The sequence below is a fragment of the Gopherus evgoodei genome, chromosome 1 (genome assembly GCF_007399415.2).
Source record: "Gopherus evgoodei ecotype Sinaloan lineage chromosome 1, rGopEvg1_v1.p, whole genome shotgun sequence".
NCBI classification, from domain to species: Eukaryota; Metazoa; Chordata; order Testudines; family Testudinidae; genus Gopherus; species Gopherus evgoodei.
Window position 1 is genome coordinate 52,583,238 of NC_044322.1, and position 19,649 is coordinate 52,602,886.

The 19,649-nt window shown below is 44.4% G+C and overlaps 1 protein-coding gene across 4 annotated transcripts in view; it reads left to right on the top strand.

Annotated features, from left to right (window-relative positions):
- ATP7B (ATPase copper transporting beta) overlaps window positions 1–18,683 on the top strand; it is a 99,182-nt gene extending 80,499 nt beyond the window's left edge. For 3 of the 4 annotated variants that reach the window (XM_030564294.1, XM_030564309.1, XM_030564303.1), the window contains exons 14-21: window positions 1,164–1,346; window positions 4,805–5,003; window positions 7,338–7,484; window positions 9,344–9,486; window positions 11,500–11,703; window positions 11,807–11,924; window positions 13,870–13,972; window positions 16,720–18,683. In XM_030564294.1, coding sequence (XP_030420154.1) covers window positions 1,164–1,346; window positions 4,805–5,003; window positions 7,338–7,484; window positions 9,344–9,486; window positions 11,500–11,703; window positions 11,807–11,924; window positions 13,870–13,972; window positions 16,720–16,984 — 1,362 coding nt within the window. In that variant the 3' untranslated portion in view covers window positions 16,985–18,683. Of the gene's footprint in view, window positions 1–1,163; window positions 1,347–4,804; window positions 5,004–7,337; window positions 7,485–9,343; window positions 9,487–11,499; window positions 11,704–11,806; window positions 11,925–13,086; window positions 13,139–13,869; window positions 13,973–16,719 lie in introns of all 4 variants that reach the window. The other variant, XM_030564308.1, reaches the window with a different exon arrangement.
- Window positions 18,684–19,649: the final 966 nt, after the last annotated feature.

The window sequence follows — 19,649 nt, forward strand, 5'->3', positions numbered from 1 at the left end:
ACATTGGTGAGGCCTTATCTGGAGTACTGTGTTCAGCTTTGGGCCCCACGCCACAAGAAGGATGTGAAAAAATTGGAGAGAGTCCAGTGGAGGGCAACAAAAATGATTAGGGGGCTGGAGCGTATGACTTATGAGGAGAGGCTGAGGGAACTGGGATTGTTTAATCTGCAGAAGAGAAGAATGAAGGGGGATTTGATAGCTGCTTTCAACTACCTGAAAGGGGGTTCCAAAGAGGATGGATCTAGACTGTTCTCAGTGGTACCAGAGGACACAACAAGGAGTAATGGTCTCAAGTTGCAGTGTGGGGAGGTTTAGGTTGGATATTAGGAAAAACTTTTTTTCACTAGGAGCGTGGTGAAGCACTGGAATGGGTTACCTAGGGAGGTTGTGGAATCTCCTTCCTTAGAGGTTTTTAAGATCAGGCTTGACAGAGCCCTGGCTGGGATTATTTAGTTGGGGATTGACCCAGTTTTGAACAGGGGGTTGGACTAGATGACCTCCTGAGGTCCCTTCCACCCCTAATATTCTATGATTTAATGGGTTCATGTTTGAACAGCTTCAAAGCACCATACAAATGCTGCTGCTCATTGGTTGTTAGTACAGCATCTAAAAACTGTTCTCATGTTGAGAGAGGAAAATATATGCCACTATTTAATACTTTAGATAGTCTGTGCACATTCTATTAAAACTGCAACACTTGTACTAACTAATTATTATATAGTGAAATACCCCAGTTTTACAGATACTTAGACAATGCAGTTATTTTCTATTTTGAGTCATCAAGATGGGGTAATTTATGGTAAATGCTGACATTTTAATGACAATCACTCAGAGAAGGAAAAGAAGATTAGGTAGAATTGGAGCACAGGACAGTTCATGGTCTAGATACCTGTAACTTGCATAGATTATTCTCTTTTTATACTGGCAGAGAAGGTTGACTGCTAATGATGTGCCTATTTTGCATGTTGTGTGTGCATAAAAAGTAAAATATTCATGAAGGAATATTAATTGATTATACTTCTCAACCACACGAACAGTTGAACAGAGACATTATATTGTACATATGCTATGTCTAGCACGAAGAGCTCCTTCCAACCATTCTCATACTCACTCTGCTTGAGTTTAATATTACAGCAGTAATTGAAATACGTTATTTCTTGCAGATAAAGACTGTGATGTTTGATAAAACCGGGACCATCACCTGTGGCGTTCCTAAAGTCATGAGGATGCTCTTGCTAAGGGACACAGCTAAGCTGTCTCTAAAGAAGGTACTTGCAATTGTCGGCACTGCAGAAGCCAGCAGTGAGCATCCCTTAGGAATGGCTGTCACTAAATACTGTAAAGAGGTATGTACTTCTAGTACCGCCCAAGGATATTGGTGTGAGCAGCAGTATTGCACTGAATAAGCCAGTAGACCTGGCTTCACAGTGAGACCTGCCATCTTTACAAACCATTAGGACCTTAAATCTGATCTGGGCAGTAGCGCTTAGAAGAACCAGCAGCAAAGAGTCCTGTGGCACCTTGTAGACTAACAGACATATTGGAGCATGGGCATTCACCCATGAAAGCTCATGCTCCAAAATGTCTGTTAGTCTATAAGGTGCCACAGGACTCTTTGCTGCTTTTACAGATCCAGACTAACACAGCTACCCCTCTGATTGAAGAACCAGGTTTATGAACAGCACTGAGAATATGGTTTCCAGCCTAATGATGATCAGGAAATGGCAATCCCTAGCTTCTTGCTTCTGTTTAAAGAATGATTTAGACCTGGGATTCCCACTTTCCATTCCTGGTTGTGAATAGGATCTTAGCATCTGCAGTGAACATAGTTCCCTGTCTGACCTAAGTGAAAGATGTTAGTACTATTGCATTGTGGGTAAAGTCACAGTTCCAACTGGGTAAGCTATTAATTAACCTGCAGATTTGCAGGATGTAACGTGCTTCCTACCATGGGAGTTAGGATCTGCTATGTCGTTCTCACTGTCAGTTCCAGGTTTTAAACTTCCTCTCGCTGACGACAGGTGGTCTTAATAAAATGCCAGTTCATCTGGAATCTGCTTTTCCCTTGCTGATTTGCCAGAGTCTGAGTATGGTAACCTTCAGGTTACAGTGCAGCATTTATTCTGACCAAGCTTTTTATGACTTTTAATAATGGGTAATTGAGCTGCAGGTGGGCGGAGTTTTACACTATGATTTATAATTGGTGGTGGTACAAGAAACTGCCTGGTTTAGTTGGAAGAGCACTGAGCTGAGAGTTCAGAGACTGTTCTAATTCAGTTTCTGCCACTGATCTGATGTGTGACCCTGGGCAAGTCACTTCACCTCTCACCCTTTGTCTTATTAAGATCATAAGCCCTTCAGGGCAGGGACTATCTCTCACAATGTTTGTTACAATGTCTGATACAATGGGGCCTGGATCGTTGTTGGAGCTTCTAGATGCTACTGTAGTAATTCAGTTGCCTTGGTAACAGCTACCTAGTAAAAACTTCCAAATAAATACATAGAATGGGTACCTAGAACATGGAATGGACTATTGACAGGTGGAATTGTGATTCAATTTAATAATTCACAAGAAGCCTGTATAGTCCCCTCCTACAACATCACATTGCCTGACAGTAGCCAGTTATTTATCTGATCACTAAATTTAGCCAGAAAGATTTTAACAAACCTAAGTATCACATGAACTGTGAGCCCTTGAATTTGACAAATGAAAATGGCTAGTCTCTGAGATTCCCCATCTCTATGCAGATCAGCAAATACCATCTGTGGCATGTGTTTCCCTAATACTTCAGGAAGAATGAAAACAACCTCAAACACAAAAGAAAGGCAATCGTAAATAACAGCCTCCCCTTATGCTTATATAAAAGCGAGTGGGCTACTGGCCGATGTTAACTGACATATGAAATGATAAATTTGGCATCAGTATGAATATCCAGCACATCTAGTATAAACCTTTAGGGTTAAACACTTAGAAAATTAAAACGCCTGCTTGGAAGGAGAATTCTAGCCGGTAGCGATCTGGGTGCCTGCCTTATTTTTTTTTTTAAATGGACTATCTTCTGGTTTCTGTTTTTGAATCTACTCATTCTTGTGAATGAGTCACTTCTATAATATCACAGGCCTCACTCATCCCCCTGACCATAGCTTGCCTGTATGGCCCTTTACCTATTTGCATATATTTGTAGTATATCCACTGGCATTTCTAAACTATTGCTAGACTGCTCAATAGGCCGTGGGTAGCTCTGTTGAATTCAGTGAATACCTTGGAAATTATTAGGGTCCATTTAGCTTTGTAATTTGACTATTTCCTCTTTATAAATTTAGAGTTATAAAAAAAAAATGGTCTTGGCAACCTACGAAGTTGTTCACCTACTGCAGGAGCGCCTCTTCATGGCCAGGCGTGGCGTAGTGGCTCTGTCCCCATATGGCGCCCCCTCCTGATGATTGCTCCGTTGGTCTCTCTTCTGTAACTTGGTCCTCTGGCCAGGTCACAATATTTATGTCCTCCCCTTTCAGGGTAACAAAGTTCAACAAACAAAAGTCCAACAAATCATTCCAAGACCTTGTGTCAGGTCTCTGGCCCCTGACTCTGGGCCCTGTGGTTCTCACACCATTGCCTCAGGGCATTCTAAATGTTCACTTCTCCAGACTCCTGCCACCTTACCATGGCTGATAGGGACACCCAGGCCCTTCCACTACACCTGATTCCAGCCCAGGGACCATATAACCAGCAGCCATGGTCTGGCACAGTCCCACTTGCTGCTGTTTCCCTGGGCTCCTTCCTACCCAGTCTTTCTCAGGCTCTCTTCTCTGCAACTTCCCTAGGTTGACCCTCCTTCCAGGGCAAGGATCCCAGAGCTTATTCTCCTCCCACACTGGCTTCCTCCTCACCATCTCTGTTCCCAGAAAGTGACTGCAGACTCTCCTTGCCACTCCCGTCTGCTACAAACTTTCTCTGTACATACTAACCTGCCTGCTCCTGCCCAGCTGGGCTTCGTAATCAGTTCAGCCTGCCTGTCCCTCCAGGGGCAGCCAGGTAACATAACTGGCCTCTCAGGCACACAATAATCCATTCAGGGCCTCTATGTGGTACATACCCCATCACACAACCCCATTCTTTAACTTCTCCCTCTGATTCGATAGTAAAGGCAGTTATCATAAGATTTCATTTTCTTAAGTCCCGAAAAGAGCACCAGAGACAAGCTCTTTCTTAGCCCCTCGGTCAAATCAGTAGCTTTTAAGTATTAAATGTTTGTTTGTTTTTTAACTGTAGTCATTATATTAAAAAAAAAAAAAAAAAAAAAAAAAGCTCATACCCCCCTACAGTGTAGTTGAAAGTTGATCCTTCCAAGAGGCAGCATGGTGTAGTGGTAGATTATATTCCTCATAGCTTTTTGATCCAGTCTCTAAACAGACACACTTGGGGCACAGGGCAACCATGTAGCTTCCTGGTACTTGTTTATGGGCAGGTTTTCCATTATGGATTTTTTTCTTCTGCAGAATCTGATATTATCTGACAGGTCACTGGAATAGATGGACCTCTGATCTGGTATGGTGATTCTTGTTTCTAAACATCTAATAATAGCATTAGAAACCAGAACTTCTGACTTCCAGTCCCCATTCTGACACTGCTGCATGTGGCTTCCAGCAAATAACTTAATCTTTCTCTCTGTTACCTCTCTGTAAAAGGAGGAGGAGGAGACCAAGTTCTCTGTGGTGTTTTGAGAATGAATTAGCTGATATTTGTGCATGGCTTTGATGATTCAAAGTGTGTTACAAGTTCTCATTATTATTATGTTTGCAGGAACTTGGCACGGAGAGCCTGGGATACTGCACAGATTTTCAGGCAGTCCCGGGCTGTGGAATCAGCTGTAAAGTCCGCAGCGTGGAAGCTGTACTGGGCCAGAGTGAGCAGAGTGTGAATGAGCAGAATGCTTACCTAAGCAGTGTCAGCACGATTTCTCTGGGACACAGTTCATCAATCATGGTCTCTGAATCTGATGGTATGTCTGCCCTCAAAGCGGATAGCCAGCTACAAGGAGAGATTTGCTAAATCAACAATACCAGCCATTGTGAAATAGTTATATACAATTAGAACTTGCTTCTTGCAGCAGGGAAAGTGGGATTATGTTAGAAAACACAAAGTAGCTAAAATGTATCATTAAGAAAAAAAAGAATACTGCTTTTCTCCCAGTGTGGCTGGAAAGTTAGCTGAGTACTTAGATACTACAATGATGGGTGCTTTGCAAACACATGTGACAAATGGGTAGTAAGATTCATAGATTCTAAGGAGAAAAAGAGCTACTATCATCGAGTCTGACTTCCTGTATAACACAGGCCATAAAACTTCCCTAACTTAATTCCTGTTTGAATTAGAGCATATTTTTTGTCAAAACACGCAATCGTGATTTATGAATTGTCAGTGATGGAGAATTCACCGCAACCCTTGGTAAGTTGTTCAGTGGTTATTTGCCCCCACTGTTAAATATACACGTCTTATTTCTAGTCAAAATTTGTCTAGTTCAGCTTCTAGCTGTTGGATCCCATTATCAGGCTCGTCAGTCTAGCAGACTGAAGTCTATCAAACATTTGTCCCCCATGTAGGTACTGAAAGATTGTGACCAAGTCACTCCTTAACCTTCTCCTTGTTAGCTGAATAGCTGGAGCCTTTTGAGTCTATCACTATACGGCATGCTGTCCAGTCCTTTAATCGTTCCTGTGGCTCTTCTCTGAACTCTCCCCAATCCATCAAGGTGTTTCTTATTCAGACTTCATACCACATGGAAACAAAACAGAAAGCTCCATTTGAAAAGACGAGAAAGATGGGGGAGAGCACAATTTGCTAATCTGCAGTGTAGTGTCTGTAGGGTGACCAGATGAGAGGGAGAAAATATCGGGACACATGTGGGGTGGGGGAGTCTGCCAGCGGAGGGAAAAAAAAAGCTAGTGCTGCCGGCAGAGCAGCGAGGTGGTGGGGGGAGCCAAGTGCTGCTGGCAGAGCAGTGAGGTGAGTGGAGGGAGTCGAGTGCTGCCGGCGGAGCAGCGAGGTGGGGAGGAGGAGGGGAGCCGAGTGCTACCAGTGGAGCAGCGAGGTGAGGGGGAGCGGGGAAGCCAAGTGCTGCCGGCGGAGCAGCGAGGTGTGTGTGTGTGTGGGGGGGGGTTTGAGTGCTGCCGGTGGAGCAGCGAGGGGACGGGGGGGAGTCGAATGCTGCCGACGCAGCAGCAAAATAAATAAATAAATAAGGCGAGTGCTGCCAGTGGAACGAAATATCGGGACAAATTACATCCCGACCAAAGATTGGTCAGGACGCAGGACAAACACCTAAATATCGGGACAGTCCCAATTTTATCAGGACGTCTGGTCACCCTAAGTTCCCCCTAGAACAGTCCCCACTTTGGCCTATCCTCTTGCCTTGCTGCCTTTGTGCCACTCTTTAGCCCATGCTACACTTATGGATTAAATGTACATGGTTATCTTCTCAAATCTCGCTTAAAGTGCTTAATGCAAGGCACCATTGAATGAGTGCACACGTATCCTTGGGATAAATGTTTATTTTAGATATAGAATTATAGTTACGCTCCTTGTAAAACACATTTTGTCTACGAAGATTTTGCTGTTGACAGTTCAGTTGATCTCATTGTGGAAGATGGGTAGGTACCAAGATTTGTTTTCAGGCTTTGGAATCTATCTTGCTCCTTCTTTAAAGTCTTGAAACATTTTTTTTCCATTACCAGATCATTTCCTCTCTTGCGCACTCCTCATTCCTTCCCACTCCCAACATTACCTCTGCTATAACCTTGTGTGAAAAACCATTGGAAAAATGTAAATGGGGGATATCCACAGCCCTGGTCCTGCAAGCACTTTTGTTCATAAGCGTCTTTATGCCCGTGAATACTTCCTCTGAGCTCAAGGGGACTGTTCACATGCATAAAGATACTGGTGTGCACAAGTGTTTTCAGGATTGGAATCTAAAGTAGAAAAGAGCTTCATAATATGAAGTGCTGGTAGCATTCCAGTCAGTCTTGGCAGAATAGGAGAGTAACACTGTCTAGTTTTTGTTGCTAATCAAAACCAATGCAGGTCTCAATCTGTGTACAAGGCTACAGGATCATTGATGTATAATAGAAAATTCCAGACATTACCACTGCCAGAGCAGGTCATCATAAGGATTAAGTCTGTCATAGTTTCCAGAGTAGCTGCACATCTCTTTTTAAGATGAAGCAGTTTAGTGACTCATTGCATCCTAATCTCACTTTACCCATCTGCAGAGGTTTCTCCTTCTGGCTTGTGCATGGTTATTTAAATTCCTCCTGGTTTTTATTTCTGTTTACCACAGGTGCAGCAGCCCCTCTGACATACTCAGTTCTGATTGGAAATCGTGAATGGATGAGACGCAACGGCTTGCTTATATCCAGTGATGTTAATGATGCAATGACAGGCCATGAAATGAAAGGACAGACAGCCATATTGGTGGCTATAGATGGTAATTAAAATTCTTTGATATGACTCAGTGAAAACATAAATTCCATATCACACTGACCCTGCAGGTAATCCTGCTTGAACCAGGTATCAACTATTTATTACTTTTAGGGGTGTCTTTCTAAGTTAGAATGACAAGAGGCTACTTACCTTCTGGCCATAAGTTGTTTGGGAACTGTGAGTGTGTAATGTGTAATCTGCAAAATGGCTTTAATTAAATAGTAATTTCTGAGCCTCCTTTTGGCTGGAACCATCATCCTGAAAAGTGATGCTGCCAATACAGAAGTCAACTTGCAAACCTCCTTCCTTCCTGCCTTCACATTGTCATCTGAAGGATCACAAGGTGACCTGTTCAATCACTTATCACTTGTTTCATGGTCGAACGTGAGCATTCTTTATATTGTTGAAACACAAAATAAAAGCTGGATTAGATTGTGAAGTCTTTAGGGCTTGTGTGTAGCACCGTGGGGTCCTAGTCGATGACTGTGGTCCTGAGCGCCACTACAATACAAAGAATAATAATGGATTGTAAATTCTTTGAAGCAGGTCATGTGTCTGCTGCTTACGTTTGTACAGTGTCTAACACAATGGTCTCCTGATCCTGACAGGAGGCCTCTGGGCTTTGTTACATAAATATTTAATTAATCATTCTGGTCTGATCCTGTTGCGCCCGTAGAGCTATTCTTGCAAACACTTCTACTTTTCAGCCTGCTGACCATTATCAGTAGGGGGTCCAGTGAGACTCAGTGCTCTTTTTTTTTCCCCAGCATCACCAAACTGAGGGACTTGCTCTACAGTTGCTGGGCCTGCCATTGAGAGATCACCCTTCCCCCCACCCCATTGCCACGCTTGACTTATTACCCTTTCTCACCATAACACAGGACTTTTTAAAAAAAGTCCTTGATTGACCACTATTCCACCACCAACAGTGACTATAATTAAAGAGTTGGGGGCTGCGACTCATTTCAGACAAGCCCTTAATTTTTGAAATACGACTTGCAGTACTTGTCAACGTGAAATATTTCAGACTGGCATGGCAGGCAGCAGGCATACAACTTTCAGCAAGGCTATCTCGGGTAGAGGACAAGTGTAATGTTGTAAAAAGAAAAAAATTCTGAGAGAGAGCCGTCTGCTAAGGAGGTAGGTGGCACAGAAGACAGGTGGCTCCTTCCCTCTGGAGACATGCATTCAAGTCCAGACTTGAATGACACTACCAGTCCAATTTCTGGCCAGAGTCATCAGAAAACCATCACCTCATGTGGCCCATTTTGGCACTACATGCATGAAAGCCAACCAGGACTGGAATAATAAGGATGTTAAATGTCAGAAGCATATAGTCAGAGCTGTGTGTGTGTTTAAGATTGCGCTGTAGCAGTCTTCAGACAGTGATCATTACTATATTTGTGAACCCTACATTTATGCAAAATATTATAAATGCTGAAGTCATGTATTTGATAGTCCTACGTTTATTTATAAGCAGGGACAGGGTGGGGGAATCACACTAGCATCTTTGAGATGTGTCTATGCTGCAATCCGGAGGTGTTATTGCAGCATGTGTGGACATACCTGAGCAAGTTTTTGATGTAGCTAGATCAAAGCTAGCTTGAGTTACAATAGCAGTGGCACGGGTGGGGCCAGTAGAGTATGTAACCAAGGCCCTGGGCAGGTGGGGCTTGTCCATGCTGCTGCAGCTTCATTACTATTGTGAACTGAGCTAGCTAGATCAAAGGTAGCTTGGGTACATCTCCACGTGCTGCAGCCACACTTCTCAGCTGCAGGGTAGAGATGCCTGTGGCCCCGCTTTGCTTTCTGTGCTTTTCTGCAGGTGTTTGTTTAACTGAGACTGTTTGCTTCCTTCTGAAGGTGCGTTGTATGGAATGATCGTGATAGCTGATACCGTCAAACAGGAGGCAGCGCTCGCTGTGCACACCCTGCAAAATATGGGAATAGACGTGGTGCTAATAACGGGGGACAACAGAAAAACTGCAAAAGCAATTGCCACTCAGGTACTCTTCTTTTGTATTAAAACAAATATATTGTCCGTTCTAAATACTCGGTCTGGGGCAGCGAACTGTGGTGTGACTTGTTTTAGCCTTTGCATGGATGTGCAAGCTGTTTTACACCACGGAGGGAAAAAGACAATCTCTACCCTCATGAGTTTAACAATTAGGTAGGCCAGGGGTCGGCAACCTTTCGAAAGTGGTATGCCGACCCATCTTTTATTCACTCTAATTTAAGGTTTTGCGTGCCAGTAATACATTTTAACATTTTTAGAAGGTCTCTTTCTATAAGTCTATAATATATAACTAAACGATTGCTGTATGTAAAGTAAATAAGGTTTTTAAAAACCTTAAGAAGCTTCATTTAAAACTAAATTAAAATTCAGAGCCCCCCGGACCAGTGGCCAGGACCCAGGCAATGTGAGTGCCACTGAAAATCAGCTCTCGTGCCGCCTTCAGCACCCGTGCCATAGGTTGCCTACCCCTGAGGTAGGCTCATGCAATTGAGTTACAGTGGAAGCTAGCAGACAAGGGAGTCTGAGCTTCCATCAGCTCCCATGGAAGACCAAATGAGCATTCAGCACCGCTCGGTGGATGCTCAGACCCCAGCAGTTGCTGTGCCCCTTTGCAGTCTTTTCCTGTGACTTTATGAGCCATAAGCACAGCTTTGTAAAACCATTTTGATGGTGCCAAGAAGGAAGTTGCTAAATGAACTGGAAGTGAGCAGTAAGCTGGGCATACTATGAAGTCCTGTTCAAATAACTGAGTCCTAGGATAGTTCGCTAAAGCTCCCAAGAGAAAAGACTAATGCAGGCTTTTGGTTTTTGACCCCCCTAATGGTTAGCCTCCTGCTTTCTTCACTTAAAGGTAGTGTTCCTTCTGGTGACAGGAAAATTCCTTTCAGGCCCTGTCCTATTTCCTCTAAAGTTAATGGGAGTTTTGCTGTTGACTTCAGTGGTAATAGGATCAGCCCCTTAGGCAGAGTCGTTACTACTCATGGTTGCTTTCTAAAGCACAGACAGCAACTTCTATTTGATCAGAGCCCATAGATGTCACCTACCAAGGTATAGCTACATCATCGCTCTACTTAGCCACTCTTCTACCCTTTCTGTGTTTTCTCTCCCTCTGATGCTCCTATCTTTCCTTCTGTTTTACTCTCCTTCTTTCTTACTATTGCTCCTACTGTTACCTTCAATTACTCATTTAAGTAATCCACCAAATAGCCAAACTGGACAATAGCATGGTACGTAATCCCCTTGTCTGTTACAGTAACATCAGCTTTCTTTTGCTCATGCACAACACTTGTAATTCTCCTTGTATATTGTTATGTTTTCCTGAGACCTTCGAATAATGAAGGTTTCACTATATTTACTAATATAGATGCCTGTTATTTATGACTCCTATGTCTAGATCACAAATATAGAAAGGCTCGTAATCTCCCATCTATCTATATCACTCTGTAGTCTCTGGTCTTATACTTACATTATAAACTCTTTGTGGCAGGGACTGTGTTTGTACAGCACCTGGCACAATGGGGTCCTGGCCTCTGACTGGGACTCCTTGGTGCTACAGTAACCTAACTAATACATAATAATGGGGGTAGGGGGATGCCAAAGGACATCAATACTTACCTGGTTAGAATATGACTGAGTTAACCCTTAGAGCACTTGCCTTGTATGTTCTGCCAAGGAAGCACTACAGTAGGACCTGCAGTACTAGGCAATGCCTGAATCAAGGAGGAGCTTTGCTTGCTGGAGTCTGTAATCTCTGCAGCTGCCACTCTGGGTGTGACTGCATTCAGTCCCATTGTCTGAAAATTGTGTTGCCCTTCAGAGTCCTCGCAATTTGCTAGTGTAGCCGTCAGTGGAGTTTAAGCATGGGGGACTCTACTGTTCCTTGCAAGTTTGACCCAGAATAATCATCACTTTTTAATCTTTCTTTTCCATGGTTAAGGTATATCAGAAGACTTGTCTGTACTTTCTACTCTACTGGGTTTTTTTCTCCTTTCCCCACTTGTAGGTTGGCATCAAAAAGGTCTTTGCTGAGGTTCTGCCCTCTCACAAAGTCGCGAAGGTTCAGGAACTCCAGAATAAAGGGAAGAAGGTTGCCATGGTTGGAGATGGAGTCAACGATTCCCCGGCATTGGCTGGAGCGGACATTGGCATTGCTATTGGAACAGGCACGGATGTTGCCATTGAAGCTGCAGATGTCGTTCTTATTCGAGTGAGCTCAGTTGGTCAATGTAATCTTTTTCCTTGTGTCAGTTCTGAGAAGTGTGCATGGGTGGGGCTGTGAAGAATTGTCTCACTGTGCTTTTGTCTTGCAGAATGACTTATTGGATGTGGTGGCTAGTATTCATCTATCAAAGAGGACAGTAAGAAGAATACGAATAAATCTGGTCCTTGCCTTAATTTATAATCTGCTTGGGATACCTATAGCGGCAGGTAGATGACTGCTGGCACTCAGCTTGTCAAAGAGCTTCTGAGTCGTGCTCTCCGATCTGACTCCAAATTATTGGGAGAGGCAAGGTAGACGAGATAATCTTTTACTAGACCAACTTCTGCTGGTGGAATGGACAAGCTTTTGAACTTCACCAAGCTCTCCTTCAGGTGTGGGGAAGGTATACAGAGTGTCACAGCTAAATACGAGATGGGACAGATTGTTGAGCAAAAGGGGTTCACGCAAGCCAGACCACTTAAAATGAAGTGGACAGTTAAGGATTAGCCAGTAGTAAGTTGTTACAAATTGTTGTAGTGAGCCATAAAGCCAGTGTCTCTGTTAAGTCCATAGCTTCTGGTGTGCTTTTTTTTCTTTTAGGTGGTCACCTACAGCACGAGTGAACACCACATGCTTAACAATCTGTCCTGACTTGTATTTAACATAGATGCTCTGGTTACCTTCCCCACACCTGAAGGAAAGCTTTGTGAAGCTCAAAAGTTTGTCCCTTCCATTGACAGAAGCTGGTCCAATAAAAGATATTACCTCACCCACCTTGTCTCTCTCTGTCCTGGGACCAACATGGCTCCAGCAACCCTGAATCCCATTGGTTGTGCAGCCTTGGACAAATCACACAAAGCCCACCAGTCAGAATGAGATAATAATTACAGTCTGCCTCCCAGGGGTGTGTTAAAGATTACAGCTCCTGGAAAATATCAAAATCTGATGCTCTGCTATGGCACTGAAGGCTGTCTTTATACATGCATACAACAACCCTAATACTCACCGTGAGCCAACCTTTGAACCCATATTCAAGTACTGTATAAACACAACAAAAAAAGCCCTGCCTCGGATGGCTTCCAGTGTAAGTCAAGTGACACGAAGGACGGCAGGAGAGGACTGCCTATCTGCCTCCAGCCCAGCCATTTCTAACTGGCTGCCTTTCTTACAGATCTTGAGGGCATTGACTCAGGCATTCAGGACTGGGCCCTGCATTTTTATTTTTAAGCACAGTGTAAAGCACAATGAGACACGCAGCTAATCAGACCACTGAGAAGGTCACTTCTTTCTTTTTCAGATCTCAAAAATCCTCCTTTCCCCTCTGATAACCCTCTTCTTCATACCCTTGTCATCATCTTGCCTTAATTACTGTAACTTTCTCCTTTCTAGCTTCCTTGCCTCACAAAGTCCCCTTAGGTCTGTCCAGAGTGCTGTTGCTAAGGTAAACATTCTCTCTCACTGCTATGACTATGTCCACTCCTCGAGTCCCTCCACCAGATTCCTGTCATCCCTATTTCTGCCTCAAATGTCTCATTTTCAAAGCCCTAAATAACCTTGCCTCCTACCCCTGTTTTCTCTTTCCCCTATTTTATAGTCCTCTCAGCTTACTCCTTCCTCTGCCTCCCTCCCTCCCCCCACCCACGCTCCCGAATTGCCTACTTTCTATCACGATACTCGGAACACTCTTCCTGTTGTCCTCCATCAAGCACACTTTCCTTCTCCAAATTCCTCCTAAAAACCTACCTCTTCGAGCAGTCCTCTCTTCTATCCTCAATAATCCTCCCTCATCCCCCCCTCGCCCCACAGGCTTTTCTCATTTGTTTGCTTTGCTTTATTGCAATAGTAGCAGAGAGAGACAAATAGCACGTTGCACCATTTGGCCACAGTCCTGCAGTTGGATCCATGCAGGAACAGACCCTGGCATCTGCACAAAGCACTTATGGGCGCAAGAGGGTCTACTCATCTGGATCCAACTTCAGGACTGAGAGCCTGTGTTTGAAAAACCTCATGTAAATTTATTTTGATATATCCTTGTTTATAGAAGTCCCCACGAGTCACGCTGTGGGACTATCTGTCCATTTAACTGTTGGACTTCCCCATTTTAAAATTAAAGCGACAGAGACTAAATTTCATAGTAATGTGAGTGTGATTTGATATATTCTCCATTGTCAGGAGTGTTCATGCCTATTGGAATTGTGCTGCAGCCCTGGATGGGGTCAGCAGCAATGGCAGCTTCTTCAGTATCTGTGGTGCTATCTTCCCTGCAACTGAAATGGTAAGTTTTTGCACAAAGCACTCAGCAACTCTAGACTATTGGTTTTGGAGCTCAAATTAGAGACATGTCTATGGGCTGCCATAAACTTAAAATTACCTAATGATCCTTTAGCTGATGGCTATTTTATCTAATCCTTGGTCCCTTCCCTCCCATAAAGAGCAATCTCATTATAAAGAGAATGCTTGATAAATTCCTACTGCAATTATTATTCTTTCAGTAAGGGCTAAAACTTTGACAAGGCACAACACCTGTGCCGCTGTATTTGAATTTTACTTAAATAGTAACTGAGTTGATGATCAGTGGGGTTTTTTGGTGAATACCAAATGAGCTCATGATGGCAAATCATTCAAACAGCTGTTCCATTAAAATTCATCATTAACGGATGCTTTTTAAAAATGAGTTACCAATGGATTTATACTAGTATTTCTGTTTCTTTAGTCAGCTATAAATTAGCCAGAGAGAAAGGGGGAAAGGGAAAGCAACAGAAAAATATTTTATTCTATTTGGTGGTTGATAGTTAGGGCTCCATGTTTGTCATGGCAGTCACAGATTCCATTATTTCCTGTGACCTCCATGACTTCTGCAGCAGCCAGTTTGGCTGGGTCCACGGCCGCCCAAGCAGCTGGCCCTGGTATTGTAAAATAAACAAGATTTTCAAAATGCTTAAGAAGCTTCATTTTAAATTAAATTAAAATGTTGATCTTATGCCACCAACCCGCTGCTGGTCTGTGGTTCTGTTCACCTGGGCCGGCAGCAGGCTGAGTGGGGCCTGCAGCCAGGACCCCAGCTGGCAAGGGTCTGGCAGCCAGAACCCCAGACCAGCAGCAGGCTGTGCGGGGCCGGTGGCTGGGACCCCAGATTGGCAGTGGGCTGAGCAGCTCAGGCCACTGCCACTCAGGGGTTCCATCCGCTGGCTCCTGCCAGCCGGGATCCCAGCTGCCAGACCCGCTCAGCCCACAGCCGGTCGGGGTCCCGGCCCTGCCCACATACAGTGGGTACCTACCTTCTCCCTGGTTCTGGCCCATTCTCTTCCCCTCTCTCTGCACTGAGCTGAGGGTGGGGGTGAAGGAGCAGGCTGAGGGTTGGGGTGCAGGGTCTGGCCAGGAGCTAGAATGAGGGAGGGGGCTCAGGGTTGGGGCAGGAGGTTTGGGTGTGGAGTGTTTACCTGGGCAGCTCCCATTTGGTGCAAGGGGTGCAGGTGGGAATGTGGGGGAAGGAGGGGTGCAGGAGCTCCCGTTTAGTGCTAAGGGTGGGGATATGGGGGGTGCAAGAGTCCAGGATGTAGGGGGTGCATGGGGATGAGGGGGCTGGATATGTTGGGGGGTGCAAGAGTCGGGGCAGAGGGCTGGGGGCATGTGAGGGGGGTGCAGATGTCAGGGCAGGGAGTAGGGGGCAGGCTGGGTATGTGTGGGGGTGCCAGAGTCAGGGCTGGAATTGTAGGGGGGTGAAGGAGTCAAACAGAGGGGCTGGGTATGTATGGGGGTGGGGGCAGGGCTCGAGGCAGGGACCGGGGTGTGTGCGGGGCTGCAGGGCTCAGGGCGAGGGCTGGGTGTGTGTGTGGGGGGGTCAGGGCAGAGAGCTTGAGGTGAACTGGGGTCGTAGGTGCTCATGGCAGGGGGCTAGAGGGGATATGCCCCTATTCCACCCCTCTCTCCCTTCCCCTTCCCCTTCCCCAAGGCCCTACCTCCACCAGGAGCAGGCCTGCAGGGAGGGAGGGAGAGGAGGAGGAGGAGGGGCAGGAATCCAGCACACTGCGGGAAGAGGCAGGGGAGCTGGCAGGACCAAGGTTCTGTCCTCTGCCCCCGCAAGAGGGGGCGGGGGGCAGAGAAGAGCAGGCCGGACCAGGCTGGGCCGGATTTTTAACACCGGGACTTCAGCAGGTAGCAGCGTGCCATTAAAAATTGGCTCACGTGCCGTCTTTGGCACCCGTGCCATAGGTTGCCGACCCCTGTGGTAGGGTGTTACAGAATCATCCAAAACATATTTGGCTCTGGACTCAATGAGACAGTAATGCCTTGTACTGTGCAGGATAATTACCTTAGCAGCCAGAAAGGCTAGAAGCTTCCTTTTTTCAAAACATCTGTAGAGAGTACCTAAAATGTTTGCCACTCCTGGGTTTTTCTTGTCCCAGAGCATAAGGGTGTACAAGATCCACGAAGGAAATGGTCCACGATGTGACCAGTACTGTGTCATTAATGCTTCTTCTGCAGTGCAAGTAGCAGATGAGTAAGGCTAAGATTTTTGTCACAGATTTTTTTTAGTAAAAGTCACGGACATATCACAGGCAATAAAGAAAAATTCACAGAAGCCCATGACCTGTCCCTGATTTTTACTAAAATATCCAGATAAAATGGGAGGCTGCCCTCACACTGCCTATAGCAGCTGTGGGGGCCCTGGCTCGGAGTTTCTAGAGCCCCCACCATTTGTGGTGGCTCAGAGTTGCAGGGTCCCCCTGCTGCTTGGAGCTCTGGGGGGCTCCGCAGCCCACAGTGTCCAGGAGCTGCTGGGTTCTCCACTGACCTTAGGATCTGTGAGGAGACCCTGCAGCTCCCAGCCACTGCAGGCTGAAGTCACAGAGGTCTCTGGAAGTCACGGATTCCATGACTTCCACAACCTCCATGACACAGTCGTAGCCTTTAATGATGATTAATTAGAAAAGCCCAACATTTTCTGACTGTTTTCAGTTCTCTACACAGGCTCTTACAGTTGTTGGGTGATCCTAAACTTTCCTATTCCACTTTTCCTAGTTACAAGAAGCCAGGAACTGAAAGGTATGAAGCAAAAGCTCAAGGCCACATGAAGCCACTGACTCCTTCCCAAATCAGTGTTCACATTGGGATGGATGACAGGAGACGGGATTCACCCAGGCTAACTGCCTGGGATCAGATCAGTCAAGTGTCTCTCTCTTCTCTGACTTCAAACAAGCTGCCAGGACATGGCGGTTTTAGAGAGGAAGAAGATGGCAAGTGGTCACTGCTCACGAATGACAGAGATGAAGAACAGTACATTTAAATGCTACATCCTATCGCTGAACATGAAGTCACTGAGACTTTTCACCATTGGCAGTGATGACCAAAAGACCCACAGAAGTATAAATGCAGCCCTGATGTTCCAATTTGCAAAGCAGCTCAGAAATTCAGCATTAGATTGTGTGAATTATGATTTGTCAGTTCACAAATAATTTCCAGGCATTGAAAAAGCTTGAGGCCCTGCAAGGAATTATGCCCTTTACTTCTTGCACAGTGTGAAGTTGGAGTCCACAAAACCTAACATGACTCCTATGTTGTAGATCAATTACTGAGAATCAAAATCACAGGCTGTCCAGTCTTAGTGACTCTCTTGTGCTTCTTTATGGAACTTCCGTGAAAAGATTTTAAATTAAATCTGCCAAATTCATTTTCTAGGTCAAAGTGAAAACCAGTACACCGGACATGAAATAGCTCTATATTTAAGGATCATATTTTTACATAGAATCAAATCTAGTCATCTCAACATGGGAAAATTTTATATTTAGGGCTCACACAACGTGTGTTTTATTAGCACAAAAATATATAAATTGTATATTTTGCTGTGCATAAAACTTGTAAAATTCTGTTTCAAAGGTGATTATGTATCTTATAGCATCACTAATTTTATTTTATGAAACATCTCAATTTGCCAAACTTGCTTGCTGCGTCCAACTACTCCTCTTAGGTTTTCCAGTTTTCTCCTGCATGTTCTTCAGAGCCCTTTCTTCCTATTAGAGTTCCACCTTTAGACATCTGTTATGTCTTCAGATTTTCCCGTATGGGATGAGATCCTGCAAGGCACTGGGGACCCTGCAATTCCTGTTGAAATTCACAACATTTGAGCTCCTTTCAGTGTTTTACTGGTTCAGGATAGTTCACCATTTTGTAGAATCTTTTGTTGCACCTGATAACTGCAGCATTCAGCTGTTTCTTTGATGTTCAGAGTGGTGTAAATGGTGCCAGTGTAAGCTGTCCTGGTGGCTCAGTTATTGGTATGTTCATGCTAATACACTGAGATTCTTTCCGACTTGGAGCATTTGTTCTTGGTCCTGATGGGAGCTAGAATGTTAGAAGTGACATCCTCAGTCTCTGTGTTGGTGGATTAGCTAACAGTGCTCTTCAAGGACTCTATGGAAGTTGTGGGGAAACCTCAAAAGCTAAGATTCACCGGAGAGGTGGGGTTTGGGAGGCTTTTCTGTGCAAATGGCAGGTGAGAAAGAAGTAGCAGGTTAAAGCCCATCTATCCACTCAAAAATCTATTCTACTCAAAATCCCTCTTGATATCTTGTGTTAGAACTGGGTGGTTAAAAGAAAGTCCCATGCCTGAATACTCACCCTATCCCCTTAAAAGGGACTCTTCATCTCTGAGTTTTATCTTGGACCATAAACACTACAGCCAATGCTTAAAAATTGCCATTAGGAGGCAACAATAATTATATTGGTGTAACAGAGAACAGAGCGTGACCAAGTGTTCATGGGATTCCAGAGTAGCTGGAGGGGGTAAGGAGAAAGGGTTTGAGATTACAGTACTGTTTAAATAACACCAGATAACACAGCTTGTTGGTCATTTAAAATAAAAGTGTAAACTGATTAAAAATGGAAATAATAGCGCATGGCCACCAGGTTCTTATTTATTCTCGTATGAATCACTTTAGCAATGCTAGCTGTTTGTCATTTAATCCTGTCCTGGTTTACAACCTGTGAAGACCTTGGAATTTATGTAAATTGCGCTTTAACATTTTTGTAGTGTTTTATCTCCCTGCTTGGACTAGTGTAATAACAAATCAAGGTGGAAGAGAAAAGCCTTCTCTCACACTGCCAAGGTATGAGCTTAATCACAGCAACTTTGTCTCCAAATTCACCCTCCGATACTTGTCTCTTAGTCAGGGCATTTGGAGTCAGGTGCTTCAGTGGGTTGAGTGGGTGAAATCCTTGCCCCATTGAAGTAAAAAGCTCTGAAGTCGGGGTGGGGTCGGCTGGATTTTACCTTGGCAAAAGACCCCAAATCATTGCCCTGGGCAGTGATGAAAGCACAGGTTTGGTTTGGTTTGAAGTCTGCTTGTTTCCCTACAAAGGGCCAAATCATGCTTCCACTAAAGTAAATGTCCACACTCCAGCTGATTCTGAGGGAAAGAGTGTTGTGTCCATGACACTGGAAATTTGTTCCAGTCGTAATGTTTTATCCCTTGTGTGTCCTTTTAAATAATTCCCTTCTGTTTAGGTTCCTGTAAATGACTCATTCATCTCTGTTGACTAATCACAATATTTGCTAGGATGTAATTACACTGATTTTTTTTCACAGTTCCATTTCAAAACTATAAAAACTTTTTAGATAATTTAGAAGTATTTATACAACTGTAAAAATACCCAGTAAAACATGCAATAGCTGGCTGGTCTTGGTCCCAGTGAAAGGTTTTCTATTGTTTGGACTAATTTAAAATTTTTCGTATTAGTCTGTGGGTAAATGAAACAATGTGAAATTAAACAGAAGCTATTGGACCGCAGAATCTGCACATCTGATGTGCCACGAGTAGCCCAGGTTGATAGGATGTGGCTTTCAAAAGCAGTCACCTTTGGCCTAACTTTGCTTCTGCTGAAATCCTATCCCTAAGGCACAGATAATGCCAGGCAGATTTGCTATGCTGCTTTTCTTTTTTTAAATCAAATTG